This window comes from Stenella coeruleoalba, assembly GCF_951394435.1.
Source record: "Stenella coeruleoalba genome assembly, chromosome: 13".
Taxonomy (NCBI): Eukaryota; Metazoa; Chordata; class Mammalia; order Artiodactyla; family Delphinidae; genus Stenella; species Stenella coeruleoalba.
The window spans coordinates 71,150,033-71,168,952 of record NC_137159.1 but is presented as its reverse complement, the minus strand read 5'-3'; the positions used below and the strand labels follow the sequence as shown (position 1 = coordinate 71,168,952).

The window sequence follows — 18,920 nt, the reverse complement described above, 5'->3', positions numbered from 1 at the left end:
TTCTTTATTAAACTCTTTTAAGAGACCAAAAAGAAAAAAGAAAGTTGAATTGTATTTACACTGATTCAATTAATAGCTAAGAACATTTTAAAGAATTTTTAGATCTTCTTTTTAAAAAATATGTCTGTATTTCAATTATCCCTATTTTAATATAAACTGCCAGACAAATATATATACATATAGATAGATAGATAGATCACCTTTTATGAAATTTATAGCTAATCTGACTTTAAGAAAACAATTAGATATGAGGGTGCTTTCCTGTGCTCATCTAAATCCAAAATAATTTAGCAAAGGGTTTATCTAGTGTTGAGGTTTTTAGATTATTAATCACATCCCTCTCCTCTTTGCATTATGAACTAAATGAAAAATAGTCAACAGCAGTCAGGTGGAATAAAAATAGTTTTATTTCTTTTTGTTCTTGTTAAAGAAAGTGTTAGCAGTATTTTTAATGAGAACAATGCTGTACTTCATATTTTTTAAAATCTTGGTTGAATGCTTTGGGACGTAGTGATTTGAAGATGTAGTTTCAAGTTCAGTTTATTTTAATATTTGGCTTAAATTATCAGCTGTAAAAAACACCTCACAAAAATGAGGTAGATACAAATGGAAAAATATATCATTGGATGAGTTTACTAAGTCACGATACTCATTTTGAAATCCTATCTACCAATTATGTAAAGGTTTTTCTTCAAATTTCAAATTTTTTTTTTTTCTTGGCCATGCTGTGCAGCTTGCAGGATCTTAGTTCCCTGACCAGGGATTGAACCCCTGCCCCGCAGTGAAAGCGCCAAGTCCTAACCACTGGACCTCCAGGGAATTCCTTAAATTCCATCTTTTTTGATCTCAAATAGTGATTCTCCAAATTAATCAAAAGGAGTTGCATTTTCCTTTTTTAAAACACGGGTTTTTAAAGCCCATCGAAACTCTTATTGGAAGAATTTTGCACAGGGAAAAGGTTTTGTTTCTAAATGTTTTACACTGAGAAGATAATTTTTATAAGTGTACATCATTTTCAGCAACAAAATTATAACTGTGGTAACATTTCAAAACATCCATTTTCACGTGCTGTCGCTGTAGCATAAGTGTCTTTTTGAAAGCAGTTTATTTTTTATTCATTGTTAAAATTTCATCTTTACCCTGAAGGAACAAAATTAGGTGTGTTTATTATTTGGAAAATACCTGCTTAGTAGGATATTATCATTAGCACCCAGCATCATAGAAAAGGTCAGCAAACTTGGGACACTTAACCTTTTTCAAAAACAAAAATGAGTAGCCCATCAACATTGCTGGATGGCTTAAGTCTTTTGCCACCAGTAACCAGCAAACCCCTGTATGATACAAAGGGTGGTTACATCTTGTTACAAAATTCTATAAATGTTCTACTTTTTAAAGGTCTTGATTTTATTGCTTTTATACATTCTATAGCAAGTAAACTGTAATATGTTGTGATAAACAGAAAGATTATAAATAAGGTACTGCTGTCAACCTCTGCATTCTGGATCTTCTCTCAGATTCCGTGGTTTGTGATATGTGACTAGACTGAGTGAGGCACCAGGGTGTTGCTATGTTAATTAAGCTTAATTTCTTCCTTGTGTTTTAGATTATGCTATAAATAGAGATTCCGACTTCTTTTCCCTGCACCCCTGTGGATCTTATGTCCCCTTGGGGCATGTACATCTTCTTTTGGAGGTCTCTGGCTCCATCGCAGTGCAGAGAAGGCCTTCTGTGATTTGGCTCCTGTCCACCTCTCCAGACTCACTGCCTGCCTGTGCCTTGTGCTCCAGCAGCTCCAAATGGCTTTTTTGTTCCATTATGTGCCATGTTCTCTCCTCTGCCTAGAATGTTCTTGCCTCATTCCTCCTCCCCTCTTCCACTATGCCTTTTATAACTCAGATCAGGGTCTGTAAGGAGCCTTTCTTTGCCCCCCACCTCGACCCCAAATAAGTATCCTTCTTTGTGCTCACAGAGTAGTCTGTGTATGGCTCTGATACTGCATTTCTCACTGGTATTTTATTATGCTTATGTCTCTCTCCCCACTGCAAGTTCCTTGAGGGTAGACACCAGGTCTTAACCTACAGTTTAGAGGTGTTTATGACTGACTGAATGGGTCAGTCATTTACTTCACATTTGCTGCCATAAAATTTCTTTCCAAGGAAGACATTTGACATATTCATTGATGCCTACTTGAAACATGAGTGTACAGTCTGTTTAAAAATCCTGTTCCCTCCACAGAGAACATGCAATGTTAAATCTTCTATTCAGTCCCCCGTTTTTTAAGTTGGCGTATATTTCCAATCTCTTTTTCAGTAGAGAAATGTGTATGTGTATTTTTCTTCTCTCTTTTAACCCCATAACCTCTTAATCGTTTTTTTGGCTTTGCAGGCTTTGGATGGATTTTTCTTTGTTGTGAACTGTGAAGGGAGAATTGTATTTGTGTCAGAAAATGTGACCAGCTACTTGGGTTACAATCAGGAGGAATTAATGAATACCAGTGTCTACAGCATACTGCATGTGGGTGATCACGCGGAATTTGTGAAGAATCTGCTACCAAAATCGTTAGGTAAAAGGAATGTGTTTTTTCAAAGAATGTGAACTCTCTATAGCTTCCCTTCACATAATATATATAATTATTATTATTGTATTTATAATATATAGTATTATACTAATATATATAATATACTAAAAATATTTTAAAATTTAATTTCAGCCTGAGATTAAATATGAAGGAGGAGTGTCATCAAATAGCTGATAGAGAGCATTCCTTTTATCCTCTTCCTCTAGATTATGCCACAATTATGTGACAGTGTTAGGAGGCAGAGCAGTTAGTTGCCTTGCCACAAAAAGCTTCTGCTTGGAATTCCCTTTGTTTTCCATTTTAATTATGTACAAGGAAGAGACAAATGTATATAGTGTATCCTACCACCTTGCTCAAAGAAAAGAAAAAGAAGGAGGGAGGAAGGGAAGGAGAGAGGAAAGAGGGTAAGGAGGGAGGAAGGAATACCCTTCATATTACATACGTATTAAAATTAACATTTTTGGATGTGAGTGGTTTCAACTCAGTAGTTCTAAGTATGGTTGGATGGGTTGTTCACTGCTATAGGAGCCTAGCTGAGAGTATGGATGGGGCCTGATTTCCAGCTTGTGTTCTATGAACTAAGCCACGTGCCTAGTCTTTAGCCTGTATGTGCTCCAAAAGTTGGCGGAGAGTCTTGGCTAGAAATCCTATGTAACTAAACGAAACATGCAAATAAAATGTTATCCATAGCTCTTAATTTTCTATGTTGTTCACTCAATGAAGTGGAAGCCTGTTTCTTCTTTGAAAAGAGTAGTATGTGTTTATAGTAACTGGAAGCCTGAAACAATTGTTCCTCTTAAAATCGCTAGTTTGATACTTGAGTTACCAAGGGGTCTTAATGTGTTATAGAATTTTAGAGTGTAAGTTACTTTAGAGATAATACAAGTGGATTCCTTTATTTTAAAGACAAGGCAAAGATTAAGCCATTAACCCAAAACTCACAGCTAGTTCAAAGATGAACCAAGACTCCTTACTCCAGTATAGGTTTGTTTCCATGATTTCCTCTAACAGTTATAGAGTGATGAGATAGTAAAAAGGAAGGAGGTTCAACGGCGAGGCTATGGTAAGAAATCTGTTGGGAATGGGGAGAGAATAGCTGAAAAACCCCTCTGACTGCCACCATGGTTTGAATATAACATTGTAACTGGGAAATGGTGACGTGCCACACAGTGATTCTCACTTGAAATGTATAGTTATCTTCTCTATAACTGAATTCACTTTTCTTATACTGAATCAGGTAACATTTCTGTTTTAACAGTCATTTTTATGTAATGATTACCCACCATATTCAAGGCATTGTAGCATGCAGACTGTGCAAATAAAATAAAGAGCAAGAAAAAATGATTTAAGAAACCAAGACTGGTCTCTGTATATTCTAAATATTTTTTTTGAGTCACATTTGAAAAACTTTGACTCCTCCAACCAAAAGGGTGCACACACACACAAGCCATCCTTAAGCATCCATGCCTACCAGGTTAAAACCCTTGCCTAACAACAGACCTGTGATTTTCAGTCATTTTTTTCATTGCCAGGGTATAGCAGGAAACAAGTGGGAAAGCTCATTAATTAACTGCTGTAAAATTCTGAGCAAAAGAGCAATAAGCTATTAACTTTTTAAAGCTATTAATTTTTAATTTTGTCTTTATCTGTTTATAAAAGCTGTTAGTGAATTAAGGTATTTGTAAGACCTTATCTTTGAGGGAGGAAATCCTATACAATTTCTTGCAAATTTTACATTTTTCTAATTGGTAAACATTTAGCTTTGCTAAGGAAGATTAAGTATCCTATTCCCTCAGGATAATGTTGGATCTGAGGAAGTCTGTCTTTTAATCTGAGTAGCTAATTAAGCAGATGAGTAAAGGTATGTCTTTTGTATCTTCACAGTTTGTACTTTTTCACCTTTTTCACAGGCATATAATCAATTTTTTTTTCACAGTGAATGGAGTTCCTTGGCCACAAGAGGCAACACGACGAAATAGCCATACCTTTAACTGCAGGATGCTAATTCACCCTCCAGATGAGCCAGGCACCGAGAACCAGGAAGCTTGCCAGCGGTATGAAGTAATGCAGTGTTTCACTGTGTCACAGCCAAAATCAATTCAAGAGGATGGAGAAGGTAAAAACAAAGGGTGATTTTAAGGTGTTTGACTGCTTTTTCCATGGTTTTAGGAACAGAGAGGAAATTGATTATAAACTGCCTTCTTCAGATAGTATTTTTGGTTATTATATTATATAGCATAGTAGCTATTCAATTTGCTCTGTATTTCTTAATACTTAAGAAAAAAAATTGCTAACATCTAGAATTACCCATTTAAAATGCCCCCAAATCCTCAGTTTTAAGCTGACATTCCCACTAAAATGTCAAATTCAAACCAACTTGCTGCCTAGAAATAAGAGCTGTAACTCACTGCTGCCAGTTGGAAATGTACCAAATGCAGCAGGCTGTTGAACAGCTCTGATTTTTAGAAAGTTTCAAGCTTAGAGTGTATGGAACACTGGAGAATAGAGTTAGTATTTTTGAGGCCATACAAGGTAATTTATAAGGAGAAAGCTTCTGAACAGATGAAAACACAGCTGAAGCTCTAATATGAACAGGGTATGAACATGGTATTAGTTAAATTTGTTACAGTGGATGACTTTTCCATGCAAGCTTAAACTGAGCTAAGTTAAGAACACCACAAATTGGAAATTGGAGTAAGGACTAGGGAAGGTAGCAGCCGAGAAGTCAGATGCAAAAAGGCCGTGTATGTAGTGGGTCTCACCAGGGAATGGGCGCCACAATCAACTGGGCACTTCTTACAAAATACACATGCAAGCCTGTCTTATATGACTGAAATTCTTATTTAGTTGTGTGATATTGCGTGTAACCTCTTAAAAAAATTTGGAAATGGGACTTGCAAAAAAAATTACAGATCCTAAAAACATAGAAGTCCTCTGTCAAAGGCAAAATAATGCTTCTTCAGAAACAGTTAAATGTTTTTTTCATATGATAAATTATTATCTGCACAGTGGTTATAGGAATGATCTTTGTAGCCATTAATGAATATAGGAAACAGACTAAAAAACTGTATTTTATAAACCACTATGTTGCTTAAATGTAGCCAAAACTACTTCTTCAAGTTGTTATCATCCAAGTACTTGAGATGCATCAGTCTCCGCTAGTTTATGTAAGAACATTCAATGGGAAGGGATAATTTATTCTAACTAGATCTCTATCTGGAGCTGCCAGTTTTTAGTTGCGAGCAATTTTATTTCTAATATTATACTATTAGATCAGAGTGACTCCAATATTGTGTCAGATCATATAACATGTACTGTTTTTATAAAAACCATTAATGGCAGGTGGTAGATGTGAACCGCTTGCTACCCTCTTTCCTTCAATTTCCCCTTCTTGTTTTGGGCAGATTTCCAGTCATGTTTGATTTGTATTGCACGGAGATTACCTCGGCCTCCAGCTATTACGGGTGTAGAATCCTTTATGACCAAGCAAGATACTACAGGTACTAGCTGCAAAGTTCAGAATGTTCTCTCAGTATTAATGATGTGACTATGCCCTTAAAACTAACTGTGTCCCTCTGTTCTCTGCTGTTCAGCTTCTGTTCACTAGTCCTGTACAGAAAACATTTCCAATGTGGTCTTGATTCTGTGCATTTTAGATACTGTCATCATTGTTATGGGAGGGTGCTGGGGAGAACATTATTTTGTAATTATGCACATGTTTATATTCTGATTATAAATTATTTTTCATAATCTATGGAAAGAAATTTGGCAATGTAGATATTAATGTATTTATTTATAAACAGATACAAAGAAGTGGTTTTAATATTGTGCATAAATGTATCTGGCTATTTCTTTTTTCCTTTATTCTCTGTCTTTAAATTTATTCAGCACATACTGATTGAATTCCTAGAAGTGCCTGTCACTACGTGTGATTGCTCAGGGTATACCTGATTGAGCAAAAAGCAATGATATAATTACAGATTTGTACTTTTTTGATGGAAAAGGTGTGAAATGGTATAAGGGAAGCTAATAGGGAGGTCCTATTTTAAAATTAGCTGGTTAACAGAAGGCCTGTCGAGCTGATATCGCGCCCCTAGGCCCCAAAGGACGAGGCTGTGCCAGCTGTGCAAAGTGTGGGTGTTGGAAGGGCGCGTTGGGCATGGGGCATGGTGCAGAATTGGTGCTCCTGACTGAGGAGACAGAGCTGCAAAAAGCCCTAAGACAGAGGAGTATGTTAGAACTGGAAGAAGGGCAGTAGAGCCACAAAGTGAGTAATAGTGAGCATACCTGAAAATAAGCCCTTCTTTTTAAAGGCCTACTTCAGATTTGATTTTCAGCAAAAACAAGTTGTTACTGTTCTTTATAATTTATTTCTCATATACTGTTTAATCTTTTTTGATAATTTTTAAAATTTCTTAAATTTTAAAAAATTTTTGGCTGCACCATGTGGCATACAGGATCTTAGTTCCCTGACCAGGGATCAAACCCGTGCCCACCCCTGCAGTGGAAGTGCAGAGCCTTAACCTCTGGACCACCAGGGAATTCCCCTATATTGTTTAATCTTATCTTCACTTTGTCATGTTAGGTTTTCATACTTTTACATCAATCAGAATTGTATATGTATTACTTACCACTCTAGTCTTAAAATAAAGATAGATACTACAGATAGATTTTTTAGCAGACCAAAATTTAAAAAATCATTTCTACTGAATTTTATTCTTTGTGAAAGTTTAGTTTTAATGTCCTTTTTCACTTTACCATTATTTACAAGATCCTGTTACAATATTTATTAATTTTTTAGTCCCAGAAATCTAATATTCCTGTGTTGTGTGCTTTATTCTTGTGTTCTTAAAGATAAACTCCCAACTGCTCTTACTAAAGAGTAGGTTAGGGATAAATTAGGGCAGAAAATATTGGTTTGGCTAAAAAGTTTGTTCAAGTTTTCCGTTACATCTTACAGAAAAACCCGAACGCACTTTTTGGCCAACCCAATAGAATATAACAAAGAGAATGTCTAGGAGCTTGATATCTAAGGGTAGTAATGATCAGTTTACTACCCTTACAGCATCTGTTACAGTAATGATCAATTACTACCCTTACAGCAACAATTACAGCATCTAAGGGTAGTAATGATCAATTCCCATACCTTTATTCATTCACTTTTTGAGTCTACCATGTACACGTTCCTTTCCACTTGCCACCGATGAACAACACTGGAAAAATTTAATAAGCCCTTACTGAAAATCCAAAATATTATTGCATGAAGGAAAAATAGGGTCTATTAAAAAATATAGCTGGTCTTTTGTGTCAGTAAAACCAAACAAGGGTTTGAGAGATAGCAGAATAAAAGCCTGTTGAAAAAGGGTGATGGTTAGGCCACAGAATAAATGTGGGAGACAAGGGAGGCCTAAAAATTATGAGGATAATTTAGGAACAGTATATTTCAGCTTTTCCTCATATTGCATTTCTATAAATTGAATCCTAAATTAGATTGTTTTAAAGAAGACTGTATTTTTCCATAGGAACAATGTTATAACTGGTAGTTTTGTTTCTGACCAAGGACCCAGCATTAAAATCTTAGATATACTTGATTTTAGAATAAATTTATAAAAATTAAAAAATTAAGCTCTGGATCATAAAGTAATTATAAATCTAGAGGGAACCTCAGAGATTACAGAATCTAGCCTGTCCATTTTACAAATGAGGGAATGGTGACTTTTCTAAAACCAGGCAGCTAATTGCTGAGGGCAGACATCTTTAGGCCCTAATATAGAACTCTTTATATTGCATTGCCTTCCACCGACGCACTATTTAAAGGGCATCACTGTACTGCACACACTTCTTACACAGAAGATACCAGAGAAAATATAAAGAAAATAGAAAGATGCCAGAAAAATATGAAGTATTCTTTTATTTTTAACATCTTTATTAGAGTATAATTGCTTTACAATGGTGTGTTAGTTTCTGCTTTATAACAAAGTGAATCAGTTATATATATGTCCCCATATCTCTTCCCTCTTGCATCTCCCTTCCTCCCACCCTCCCTACCCGACCCCTCTAGGTGGTCACAAAACACGGAGCTGATCTCCCGCTGCTTCTCCCGCTGCTATGCGGCTGCTTCCCTGAAGTATTCTTAAAATGTAAAATTAGCATCATATCATAGAGTTGATTTAGATAAAAAATAATAAACAAGCTATAATAAGTATTAGATATTTAATTCCTTAAGTTTTAGTAGTGCTTTCAACTCTACATGGAGTGGTTCATGTCCCTTAAAAAAAAGAAGTTTTCTACCAGGAAATGTTGAACAGTGGTTTATTTGTTTGGTTGGTTGGTTAAACTTTCCTCTAGCAAGGAGAAGTATTCTAAATCAACCTATTTATGATTCTCTCCTAAGATACTCATTGCATTACTGATCATTTGTTACCATTACTGATAATTTAATCACTTTCTTACCTCCAGTCCCACAATTACAGATGTCCTTGCTGTCATGTGGGTTAATACTGACCTTGAACACATAAACACAACCATACATTGCCTCGCTTTAGTCACTGCATATGAGGAGTATTATTGCATTTGAAGATTATATAACAGTGGATTCTCTGCTATAACGAACTCTTAGTCTCTTATATGATGAGACAAAGATTGAATGATTAAAACTCTTAGAAAATCCGAAATTATCTGTAGTTTCAATCACAGTGTTCATCAGGTTTTCCCCAAACTGTTCTAAAATAACAAAAATTCCCTCATTTAAGTTTTAATTTATTTTCTTTCTACATTTATGCCAAGACTTGGGTGACAACCTGATCAGACATACTTGGTTATATTAGATTCAAGACCCTATGTTAAAGAGGTCTAATAAATACTTTATTTCTGAACAAACCAAGAGAAATATATAAAGAAAGGATTAGTTAAAATGAGGAGGCACAAACAGTACAATAGATTTGAGTTGATTGTGTGAAAAAAGGGAAGATGAGGAAAAGACAACCAGGTGTTCACAGAAGAGGAAACTTGAGTGGTGAATAAACATGAAAAATATTCAACCTCATTAATCAGGGAAATACGAAGTTAGACCATAACCATTTTTCAGCTACTAATTGTAAAAAATAAAGAAGCCCAACAGTACCAGGTGATGGAATGGATGTTGGATTAACAGTAACTCTTACATAAGTTTCTGGAAAACAGTTCAATATTATAAATTTGAACATTCACATAACCTGTGACTCAACAGTTCTATTCCTACATATGTACTCTAGAGAAACTGTTACACACATGCACTATGGAAAATGTGAAAGATATTCATAGCAGTATTGATTGTAATGACAAAAAACTGGGAACAATCTAGATAGACAGGAGAATATAAAGACAGAGGGATGTGACAAGTGAGGAGTACACACATAATTGAATAATATTGATGATATTGGTAATGTTCAAGTTTTGAAGTTGGATGGGGCTTTGTAAGTTTTCATCTTATTAATCTAATTCTTAATTTATATATATATACACACACACACACATATATATATATATCTTACCAATATTACTTTGTGTGAATATAAGATTGCATTAAAAATAAAACATCTGAATAATCACAAACTGGATTAATTGGCTCCTGATTAAGAAATAATTTGCTGAATTCTTCCATAGTCATTTAGGAAACTTGTTCAAATGTGATAACAATGTCAAATCACCACTAAATTTTATAAAGCGTATGTTCTGTTTGCAGAATGCCTAGCAGATCTTAATGTTCTCACTTATCTTTTTCTGATTATCCTTTTTTTGCCTTCAGTCTTTATTCTTAAATGCAATATTGTCTATAGCCCAAGAGGAGGTAGGAAAGGAAAGCATTCCTTACTTTCTCATATTCTCTTCACTTAATTATTGGAAATTAATTTAAACCAAAATAATATATTTCATCTCTGCCTCCCATCCCCAATAAGTGATCCAGTCATTAGTATATGTAGAGAGCAGGATCCAAAGAGCAAGCCAGAGGAGTTTGACCTACATTAGTCTCTGCAGCTTCAGGTCTTTATGATATGACTTTACTACTTGATTGGTATTGAATTTTAGGATATAATATAACGCACTCCAAGGCAAAGACAATTTTGTAATATCATGTCACTGATATATTCCGTTACCATATGTTATAAAAATTAATAGTGCTTTTGTCCATTAAACATTTGAGAGGTGGCAGAATATTTTTTAGATGCAGTTGTTAGTTTTGAAACACGAATGACTTGTATCAGGAGGCTATCATAAATGTAAACTTTCATTCTTTGTATAGGTAAAATCATCTCTATTGATACTAGTTCCCTGAGAGCTGCTGGCAGAACTGGCTGGGAAGATTTAGTGAGGAAGTGCATTTATGCTTTTTTCCAACCTCAAGGCAGAGAGCCATCTTATGCCAGACAACTATTTCAAGAAGGTAAGGTTTTTCTCTCTCAGCTATTTTCATTAACCTTGCTCTTTATTAATATTGAATAATTTATATAGAATTTATGGCTTGATAAGTATTTTTTCCAAATTACAGTTTTTGCAATAATCAGTTTTAGGAAGGAAGAAGTGGGTAAGCAAAGTAATTCATGAGTGGATCCTGAATTTCGGGATGCACATTTTAAAAAACAAGATATCATGCGGTGGTCACTCACTCATTCATTCATTCATGCATTCAGCAGACACGTATCAAGTTCCTCACATACATAGAACACTATGTAAGGTGCCAGGGATTCAGTGATGACAAAGCAGGGTTTTGCCCTCCAGGAGGTCAAAATCTGTTAGGAGGATATATGACAGTTTTAAAGATCAGTGTGGCCTGGGCTATAAAAGAGGTATAACAAAAGAAGAAAAAAATTAATTCTGACTTGGAGAATCAGGGATGGCTTTAGAGAGGAAGTGATATTTTTGTCTGGCTTTTGACGATCACTCCCAGCAGAACGGGCATGTCAGAGGGCTTCTAGATAATACAGATCTATATCATGCATGTTTACTTCATGACTGTTACAGTACCTGACTCAGGTTGAAGTTTCAAGTTAAAAATATGTCATATGAAATTATTAATTAATAATTGAATAACTGCTGTGTCATAGTAAGTACTATGGGAATATGAAACAAGTATATTCCCTGCCCTTAAGGAACTTAACAGTATTATAGGAAAGATAGGGAAAATTAACTGAGAGTGAAGGCCAGAAAGTTTGTAAAGATTCAGAGATAAGGGGTTTTGATATATTTTAAAATATTGTCATGTAATTATGGTAGCCTAATACATCTTTCCCAGTGTAATTTGTTCTGTAATCTCTAAGTAAATAGTTTGTCCGGAAAGAGACTCTTTGTATGGCTATTCCTGAAAAACAATTTTTAAAATATTTTTCATTATTCCATCACCTTTCTTAATTTTAACATTTTCCCGTTAGGTTTCTTAAGTTTACAGATGATTTTCCATTCATTCCATTTTAGGTCAGCTGCTTCCTAATGGTATGTGAAGGAAGCAGCTTGACTTTTTTTTTTTCAGGAAGCCATCTGTATGAATCTCACTGGTCTGTTTACTTATGGGACAGCTTCCTACAGACTAATGGTTCTTCAGTTGGCCTCTTACTAGACTGTTACCATCCCCAAAGATGGTATTTCAGTGGATATGACCAAGAAGTTCCCCAGGCTATCCTGAAGTGCAGTCAGGTTTGGAAACCATTACAGAAAGCAGTTAATGCCATCCGCTGGTTGCAAACTTTGTGACTCCCTCTACCAGCAATAGCACTTGACTTTTGCATAAGTGGGAAACTCAGAGCACTGTCTTCACTCATTGCCTAAAATGCTGCAGTATATGATACTCTTCTCTTTGATTTTTGCCTTAACTTTATAAGTTGAACCTTCCAAGGCTTTCCTTAAAAGACTTTCAGTTTTATTTGCCTATAATTTATATACATTTTGGCCAAGGCAAAGCAGGTCTAGATTATTGTCTCATTGTCCAAATGCCTAGGCTGCCCATAGATGTGATTGAGCCGTGGTTTAAAGTATGTGTTTCTAAACCATTGGAACTCTCTATAAAATAGATGGATTAAAGTATAATAAGTAACTAACGTATCATTAACATATGAAGTAAAACAATTTAGAGAGAAATGTAAAGAAATATAATTCAACACCTCTTCTCCATTACTCGTCTTAATGTCCTTTTCTTGTACTTTTCTTAGAAAAAAAAAAAATTCCTCAATAGAAATAACTTTTTTCTCAGAATTAAATTGCCCAGAATTCACATGACTGATTCTAGTGTTTTGGAGATTCTGGACAACCTGGTAAACAGCGTTCATGAATCGAGCACATCTTTTTCTTATATGTTATATTCAGCAGTCAAGTTATATTCAGCATCAAGTTTGAGAACCACTGGTCTATCAAGAATGGAGAGAGATGTAAATAGCATTTGCAGTTTCCTTGCTGCCTCTGCACTTAGGGACAGTGTAAAAGAATGAAACAAATTATGCCACTATATCCTCGATTTTGTGTAAAACTTTTAAAATGTAAAACCTCTACAGTAATTGATATTTAGGCAAGAAAATTTGTCCTCCGTCTTTTTTCCTGCCTTTAACTTACCTTTTGAAGGCAGCAGCTGGTATAAAATCCTCATATGCATTAAAAATTTAAGTTCTTACTTTTTAAGAAATATTACCTAAATATGTGGCTTGCTCAGTGTTTAATTGCAAGTTTTCATTCTTCGACTTTGAAAACGAGATTAAACGTTAGTATTTGTGTGAAAAAAAAAAGATTTAAGTTCTTAGCTTAGTTTTTCAGCTGCTTTTGACAGACAGCTCACGGACTGCTTTTAAAGGGTGTTGACCATTTTATTTTCCAGAATCAAATTTGAAAACATTTCAGCCAAAGAATATTGTGGGAGCATTCAGGATGAACTAGATTAAAGCAGTTGTTCTCCATTGAGACTGGGGGGAAAATGGGTATCAGGACCACCTGAGGAATTTTTTAAACTGGGAGGAAGTTCATAAAGGTATATAGTTTAGAAAAGCTTCCTAAGTTCTGTTCAATTCAGAATCATTCTTTTAGAGAATAGTCTAGGTTAAATGCTTCCCTAAGGTCCCTGATAAGATTCATTTGGGGCAGTTGTTAAACCAGATTTCTGGACTCCACCCACACTACTGAACCAGAGTCTATAGTCTAAGATGTTTTATTACAGAAAAGTTTGGAAAACATAAACATAGGTTCCACAAGATATTAATAGCTATAACTAGGAAATGATGTTTCATGCTGAATTAAATATGAGAAATATTTCAGTCTCCACTTTCGGGGATTCATAAGACATATTTAAGGTATTTAAGTTTCTGGGAAGTTCTACAATAAAGGTTCATGTTTGACTTTGTTACCTAGACTTATTTTTCCTCAGAATACTTTTTCCTGTAGCACATCTATTAGCACTTAAGGAGAGTACTAGTCGTGGGAAATGTTGGGCTAGATAGCCTAGAAAAGTTTTATGAAAGTTTTATTTACCTATTATCAATAATGTAATGTCATTTGGATCGTTTCTTCTTTTTGAAAGATGTCCATGATACATTGTTACATTAAAAAGTAGGCCAAAAAAAAAAAAAAAAAAAGTAGGGTAAGAGGGGCTTCCCTGGTGGCGCAGTGGTTGGGGGTCTGCCTGCCAATGCAGGGGACGCGGGTTCCTGCCCCGGTCCGGGAGGATCCCGCATGCCGCGGAGCGGCTGGGCCCGTGGGCCATGGCCGCTGGGCCTGCGCGTCCAGAGCCTGTGCTCCGCGGCGGGGTGGGGGGGTGGGGCCACGGCAATGAGAGGCCCGCGTACCGCAAAAAAAAAAAAAAAAAGTAGGCTAAGAAAGCATGGCATATATAGTAAGATCTCATTCTTGTATATCTATTTATCCAATATTAGAAGGCTAACAAAATGTTAACAGTGGTTATCTCTGAGTGATGGGATTATACAACTTTATCTTTACTTACTCTTTGTTCATTTCTCTGTTAACTTTATAATCACAAAATAAAGTTATTTTCATTAAAAAAATCATGAGACAGTTGGAAGGAGTTTGTAGTATCAATAAGTTTGGAAGTATTGCTATAAAACGTAAGTTCCCATATGAATGATTAACCAGAATGTCCATGTTCTGTATAACAGAGTTAACTGAAAATCTTTTTTTTGTCTAACTTTATTAAAAATATTTAAAATATGAGTTTATTTTCCTTTTTGAGAAATTTCGGTATACTGAATAGAGTTTACACATTGGTGACTGAAAATCTTAGAGCATCTAGGGGTAATTTTTTTTTCTTAGTAACAATTTTTAAATTGCATTTTTTCTGCATATATCTAGGGAAATATCAAAAAGAAAGAGAAATCTCTTACAGCATTGATCTGTAGTACCCTGCCGTACATTTTAAACCTGCCCAGTTGGTTAACATCAGTAAGGCATGCTTGTTGAGGTTATCTCAGCACCAAATTAGGTGGAGTCAAAAACCCAAATAGCTCTACTTCTATAGCTGCTGTGACCAGAGAAAACAGTTTCCTTTGCTCTGTTTCCTGGCTTTGTTGAGGCCTACTCTGGGGGGACAAAAGCAAAAACGATTGCCATGTTAAAGGTTCTTTGAAGAGTTTCTGGGGTGGCAGTAATACCACATCAATAACATCCCTCCTCACTAAGTGTTCTAAAAATTTTAGAAATGGACACAGGAGTCAGAGAGATCAAAACCTGGGCAAACTAAATCAGGAAACAAAACCTGGTAAAACTAAATCAGAAAACAAGGTCAGGACCTGTGATCAAATGAAATTCCAAATAGTTTTGTTCAGGCACAGATCTTTCTTATGGGGAAAATTTGGTGTGTAGAACAGACGTTTAACCAACCAGTTCTGTAAAGAATTATGGCTTCCATACTCATGTCTTAATTCAGAATATTAGATTGTTGTGTAGGGTTGAAGCTATTAGTATAAATGGTATCTTGGGATTGGCTGACTGTGAGTATGACTCAGGACGTAGGTACTTTGGAAGCTGCTAATTTGTAGTTTGTGTTTTCTTTGGTATTTATTCAGGAAATATTCATTCAGTACCTGCTATGTACCAGGTTCCATGCTAGATGTTATCTCACAATAAGCTGGCTCCATTTTAGTGACAATGGGCAAAGGTTAATTTGCATTATTAAGTCCTAAACTTGTAAATGACAAAGTCAGAGTTCAAACCTAAATCTGATTCCTAGGCTTTTATGCTTTTCATTGACCTGTGCTGCCTTCCTTGTGCTGAGTCTTATTCCACACCTTATTATCGAAAATAAATAATCTAACTTCAAAACTTAAAGTGTAATAGTTTCCTGTATTAAGTTAGAAGGGATTCCCCAATTTTGGAATTTTCACTAGTTTAGATGTAGTCCTCCAAGTTAAGGAAGCATAATTACTAAAGGACTATTGATGGTTCTATAATCCACAGTATCTTAATATTCCCATGTTAGCCTGAGTTTCTAGTTCTTTCTCACTTTAAAAGCATTGTGCAATTTCAATGGAGAGTGGAAAATAAGAATGGGACACAGTACTAGCCCTTACGTTTATTCTACCTGAAGAAGAAAAATAAGTGTATAAAAGGTTTTCTACCTCCTGTTCAAAGAGATATAGAAGAAATGTTTATGAAACAATGAAAAATAAGATTGGAAAGCAAAATGAAATCAGATTGTATGGAGCTGTACTGTCCAATAAGGTAGCCACTAGCCACATGCAGCTATTGAGTACTTGAAATGTGGCTAGTGAGACTAAGGCAGTGAATTTTAAATTTCTTTTAATTTTAAATTTAATTTACCCCGTCAATTTGCCACATTATGGAAGTGGCTGATGACTCCCATATTGGACCGTCAGCTCAGTGGTGAAGAGCCAGAGAACGCTTTCCAGCAGAATGATCCTAAAGCGCAATAAAGTGTGATGAAAAAATAGACAAAATGGCATCAGCAAAATAACGTGACATATCTTCTGTGTCTTATCTGGCCATTTATATATCTGTAGCTTTCTCAATATCCCAGGTTAATAATTATCTTAAAGTGCCACTTTTTTGTTGTAGTTGTGTTTTCTAAAATATATTATCAGAAGATATTAACAGTTGGGAATTGTTAATATATTTTTAAGGTTTTGTCAGAGCAAACATTTAACTTATATCCTTACACAGAAATTATCGGTTTTCAGTAAAGACTTTTTCATCATTTATTATTTCACTAGATACTAAATTTCTCCATGTGTTGTATTTGGTAAATGTGCCAGTGATTTGGCTGAAATTGCCAGGTGGGTAAGGAATCCTTGAAATTAACTTTATATCCTGGTTTTGGTACTTCGGGAGATTTATGTATGGCATAGATTTACAGCAGATTATGCCCTCTTCAGTTTATATGGTATACCCATGGCAATAAAGGAGAGCCTGCCTTCTCTTCACTTAAAGTAATATGTAGCTTCAAAAATTATTTATCAGTTGGTCATTTTGTCTTTCTCATGTGTCTTTAAAGTGTGACTGAAGCCCTTTCTGAAATGTCTTTGAAAAATAGGACTAACATTTATTACAGGCTACATTATAATAGTCATTTGTGGTAGTAACCCTTGTATTTCAGTGGATATGATTCTTAACCTTGGTATAGCTGAGTCTACCTATTAAATCTTTCTCAAAAAAGAATTCTATTGTATTACTGAAACATCAGTGACATTTTCTTACTTAGTAGTCTGGTAGAGCCTTTACATATTTCATAAATATTTACCAGTAGAGTTAGAATTTTATCTGTTGTTAATAAAGCTTTAGGACAAAAGTAAACCGTGTTGTTTATACAGTGATTTGACTGCTTTAACCTAGTTTTTATTTTATATTAGTAATCAGTGGCTTTATCTTAATTTGCTTACTAAACTAAATTCAAACATCAAAAATAATATATATGACTATAGTAATTTGACAAGTGGGGACCTTATCAATTCACATTCCTGAGTGAAAAATTAAATTTGAATTTCAGTTAAAGAGCTCTGCAAACTAATCAAAACTCAGAGGATGAATTTTATAGTATATTAATGACATCTCAATAAAGCTGTTTCTAAAAATCAGCCAGCCAAAGGTTGGGGGAGAGCTTGTTAGAGATAATACTGAGAATGAGAGGGGAGAAAATTACTTCTTGGTATTTTAAATGAACACTTAATAAATTTAAGGAGCTGCCCCATTATAGGGAAAGATTAAGGTTGATTTTTGTGTGGTTTGTGGTTTCTTCATAATTGTAATTTCTGTGAGGAGGCACCCGTTCAAGTAGGACTAAATTAAAACTTGTCATCAGATTGTATATTTCACCCAGAATCATTTTTCCCCCTCAGATATCTGCTTTATCTGACTGTATTTAGAGTCTGAGCAGGCAGCAGTTAGAAGGGCATTTAAATGAAGTTCTAGGTAGAAATAAGGCTTGGTAACTCTCCTTTGCCCAAAGTATAAGTGTCAGAATTTTAACTAGGTTTCTCTTTTGTTTGAAACAGTGATGACTCGTGGCACTGCCTCCAGCCCATCCTATAGATTCATATTGAATGATGGGACAATGCTTAGCGCCCACACCAAGTGTAAACTTTGCTACCCTCAAAGTCCAGACATGCAACCTTTCATCATGGGAATTCATATCATCGACAGGTACTACTTATTTGGAGAGCTTCATATGAAATAAGTCAGTTCACATATCTCTTCTTAGAGAAAAAAGTTTTATATTCTTGATGGCGAGAAAACAAATTTTAAATTAGGCATTAAACTAGCATGATGAGTATATAGTTAATATATCCATACTGAGTTTTATAGTTCTGTCGCCTAACAATAGCTTTGTTGTTTAAAAAGGGAGACAGGAAAGGTGTGGCTGAATATATGCTTAAGGGGTAAAAACCAAAAACGTGGCTAAGAATTTCCAACTTTCCATATGTGAACTTATGGTCATAAAAGATTTGAGTTTATTAGTATTGTTATTTTTTAATTTTAAAAGTGCTTTATTTTCATTAGGGCAAAACTCAGTGGCTCCTGAGTTCAAGTTGATAGCTTATCAAACTACAAATTATTAAACTATCCACTTGAGATTTTTTGAATGTCATTGCCTCTAATTTGTTCTCCTCTCAAAATATGTTTTGCACTATTATATATGGTAAATTCATGAAACCATTCTCCTATCCTATGAATTATTCAAAATCCTACATTTACAACTATTTAAAATTTAGCATTAAACAAAAGCAAAGACATTTTCCCTCACTTCATCTTTCTCTCATCTGATATATTTGCTTATGGGAACATGGTAATACCAGTCACAAATCTGTTGTCGTAATTATGGATTTGAGTAAAGAACTTGATGAAAATCTGAATTCAGTATTCT

The 18,920-nt window shown here is 35.0% G+C and overlaps 1 protein-coding gene across 8 annotated transcripts in view; it reads left to right on the top strand.

The window, feature by feature from the left end:
* The window catches only part of NCOA1 (nuclear receptor coactivator 1), a 261,529-nt gene that overhangs the window by 174,253 nt on the left and 68,356 nt on the right, over nt 1-18,920 (top strand). For all 8 annotated transcript variants that reach the window (XM_079940466.1, XM_079940461.1, XM_079940462.1 and 5 more), the window contains 5 exons: nt 2,386-2,563; nt 4,515-4,694; nt 5,983-6,078; nt 10,860-11,000; nt 18,052-18,199. In XM_079940466.1, the coding sequence (XP_079796592.1) occupies nt 2,386-2,563; nt 4,515-4,694; nt 5,983-6,078; nt 10,860-11,000; nt 18,052-18,199 (743 nt within the window). The remainder of the gene's footprint in view (nt 1-2,385; nt 2,564-4,514; nt 4,695-5,982; nt 6,079-10,859; nt 11,001-18,051; nt 18,200-18,920) is intronic.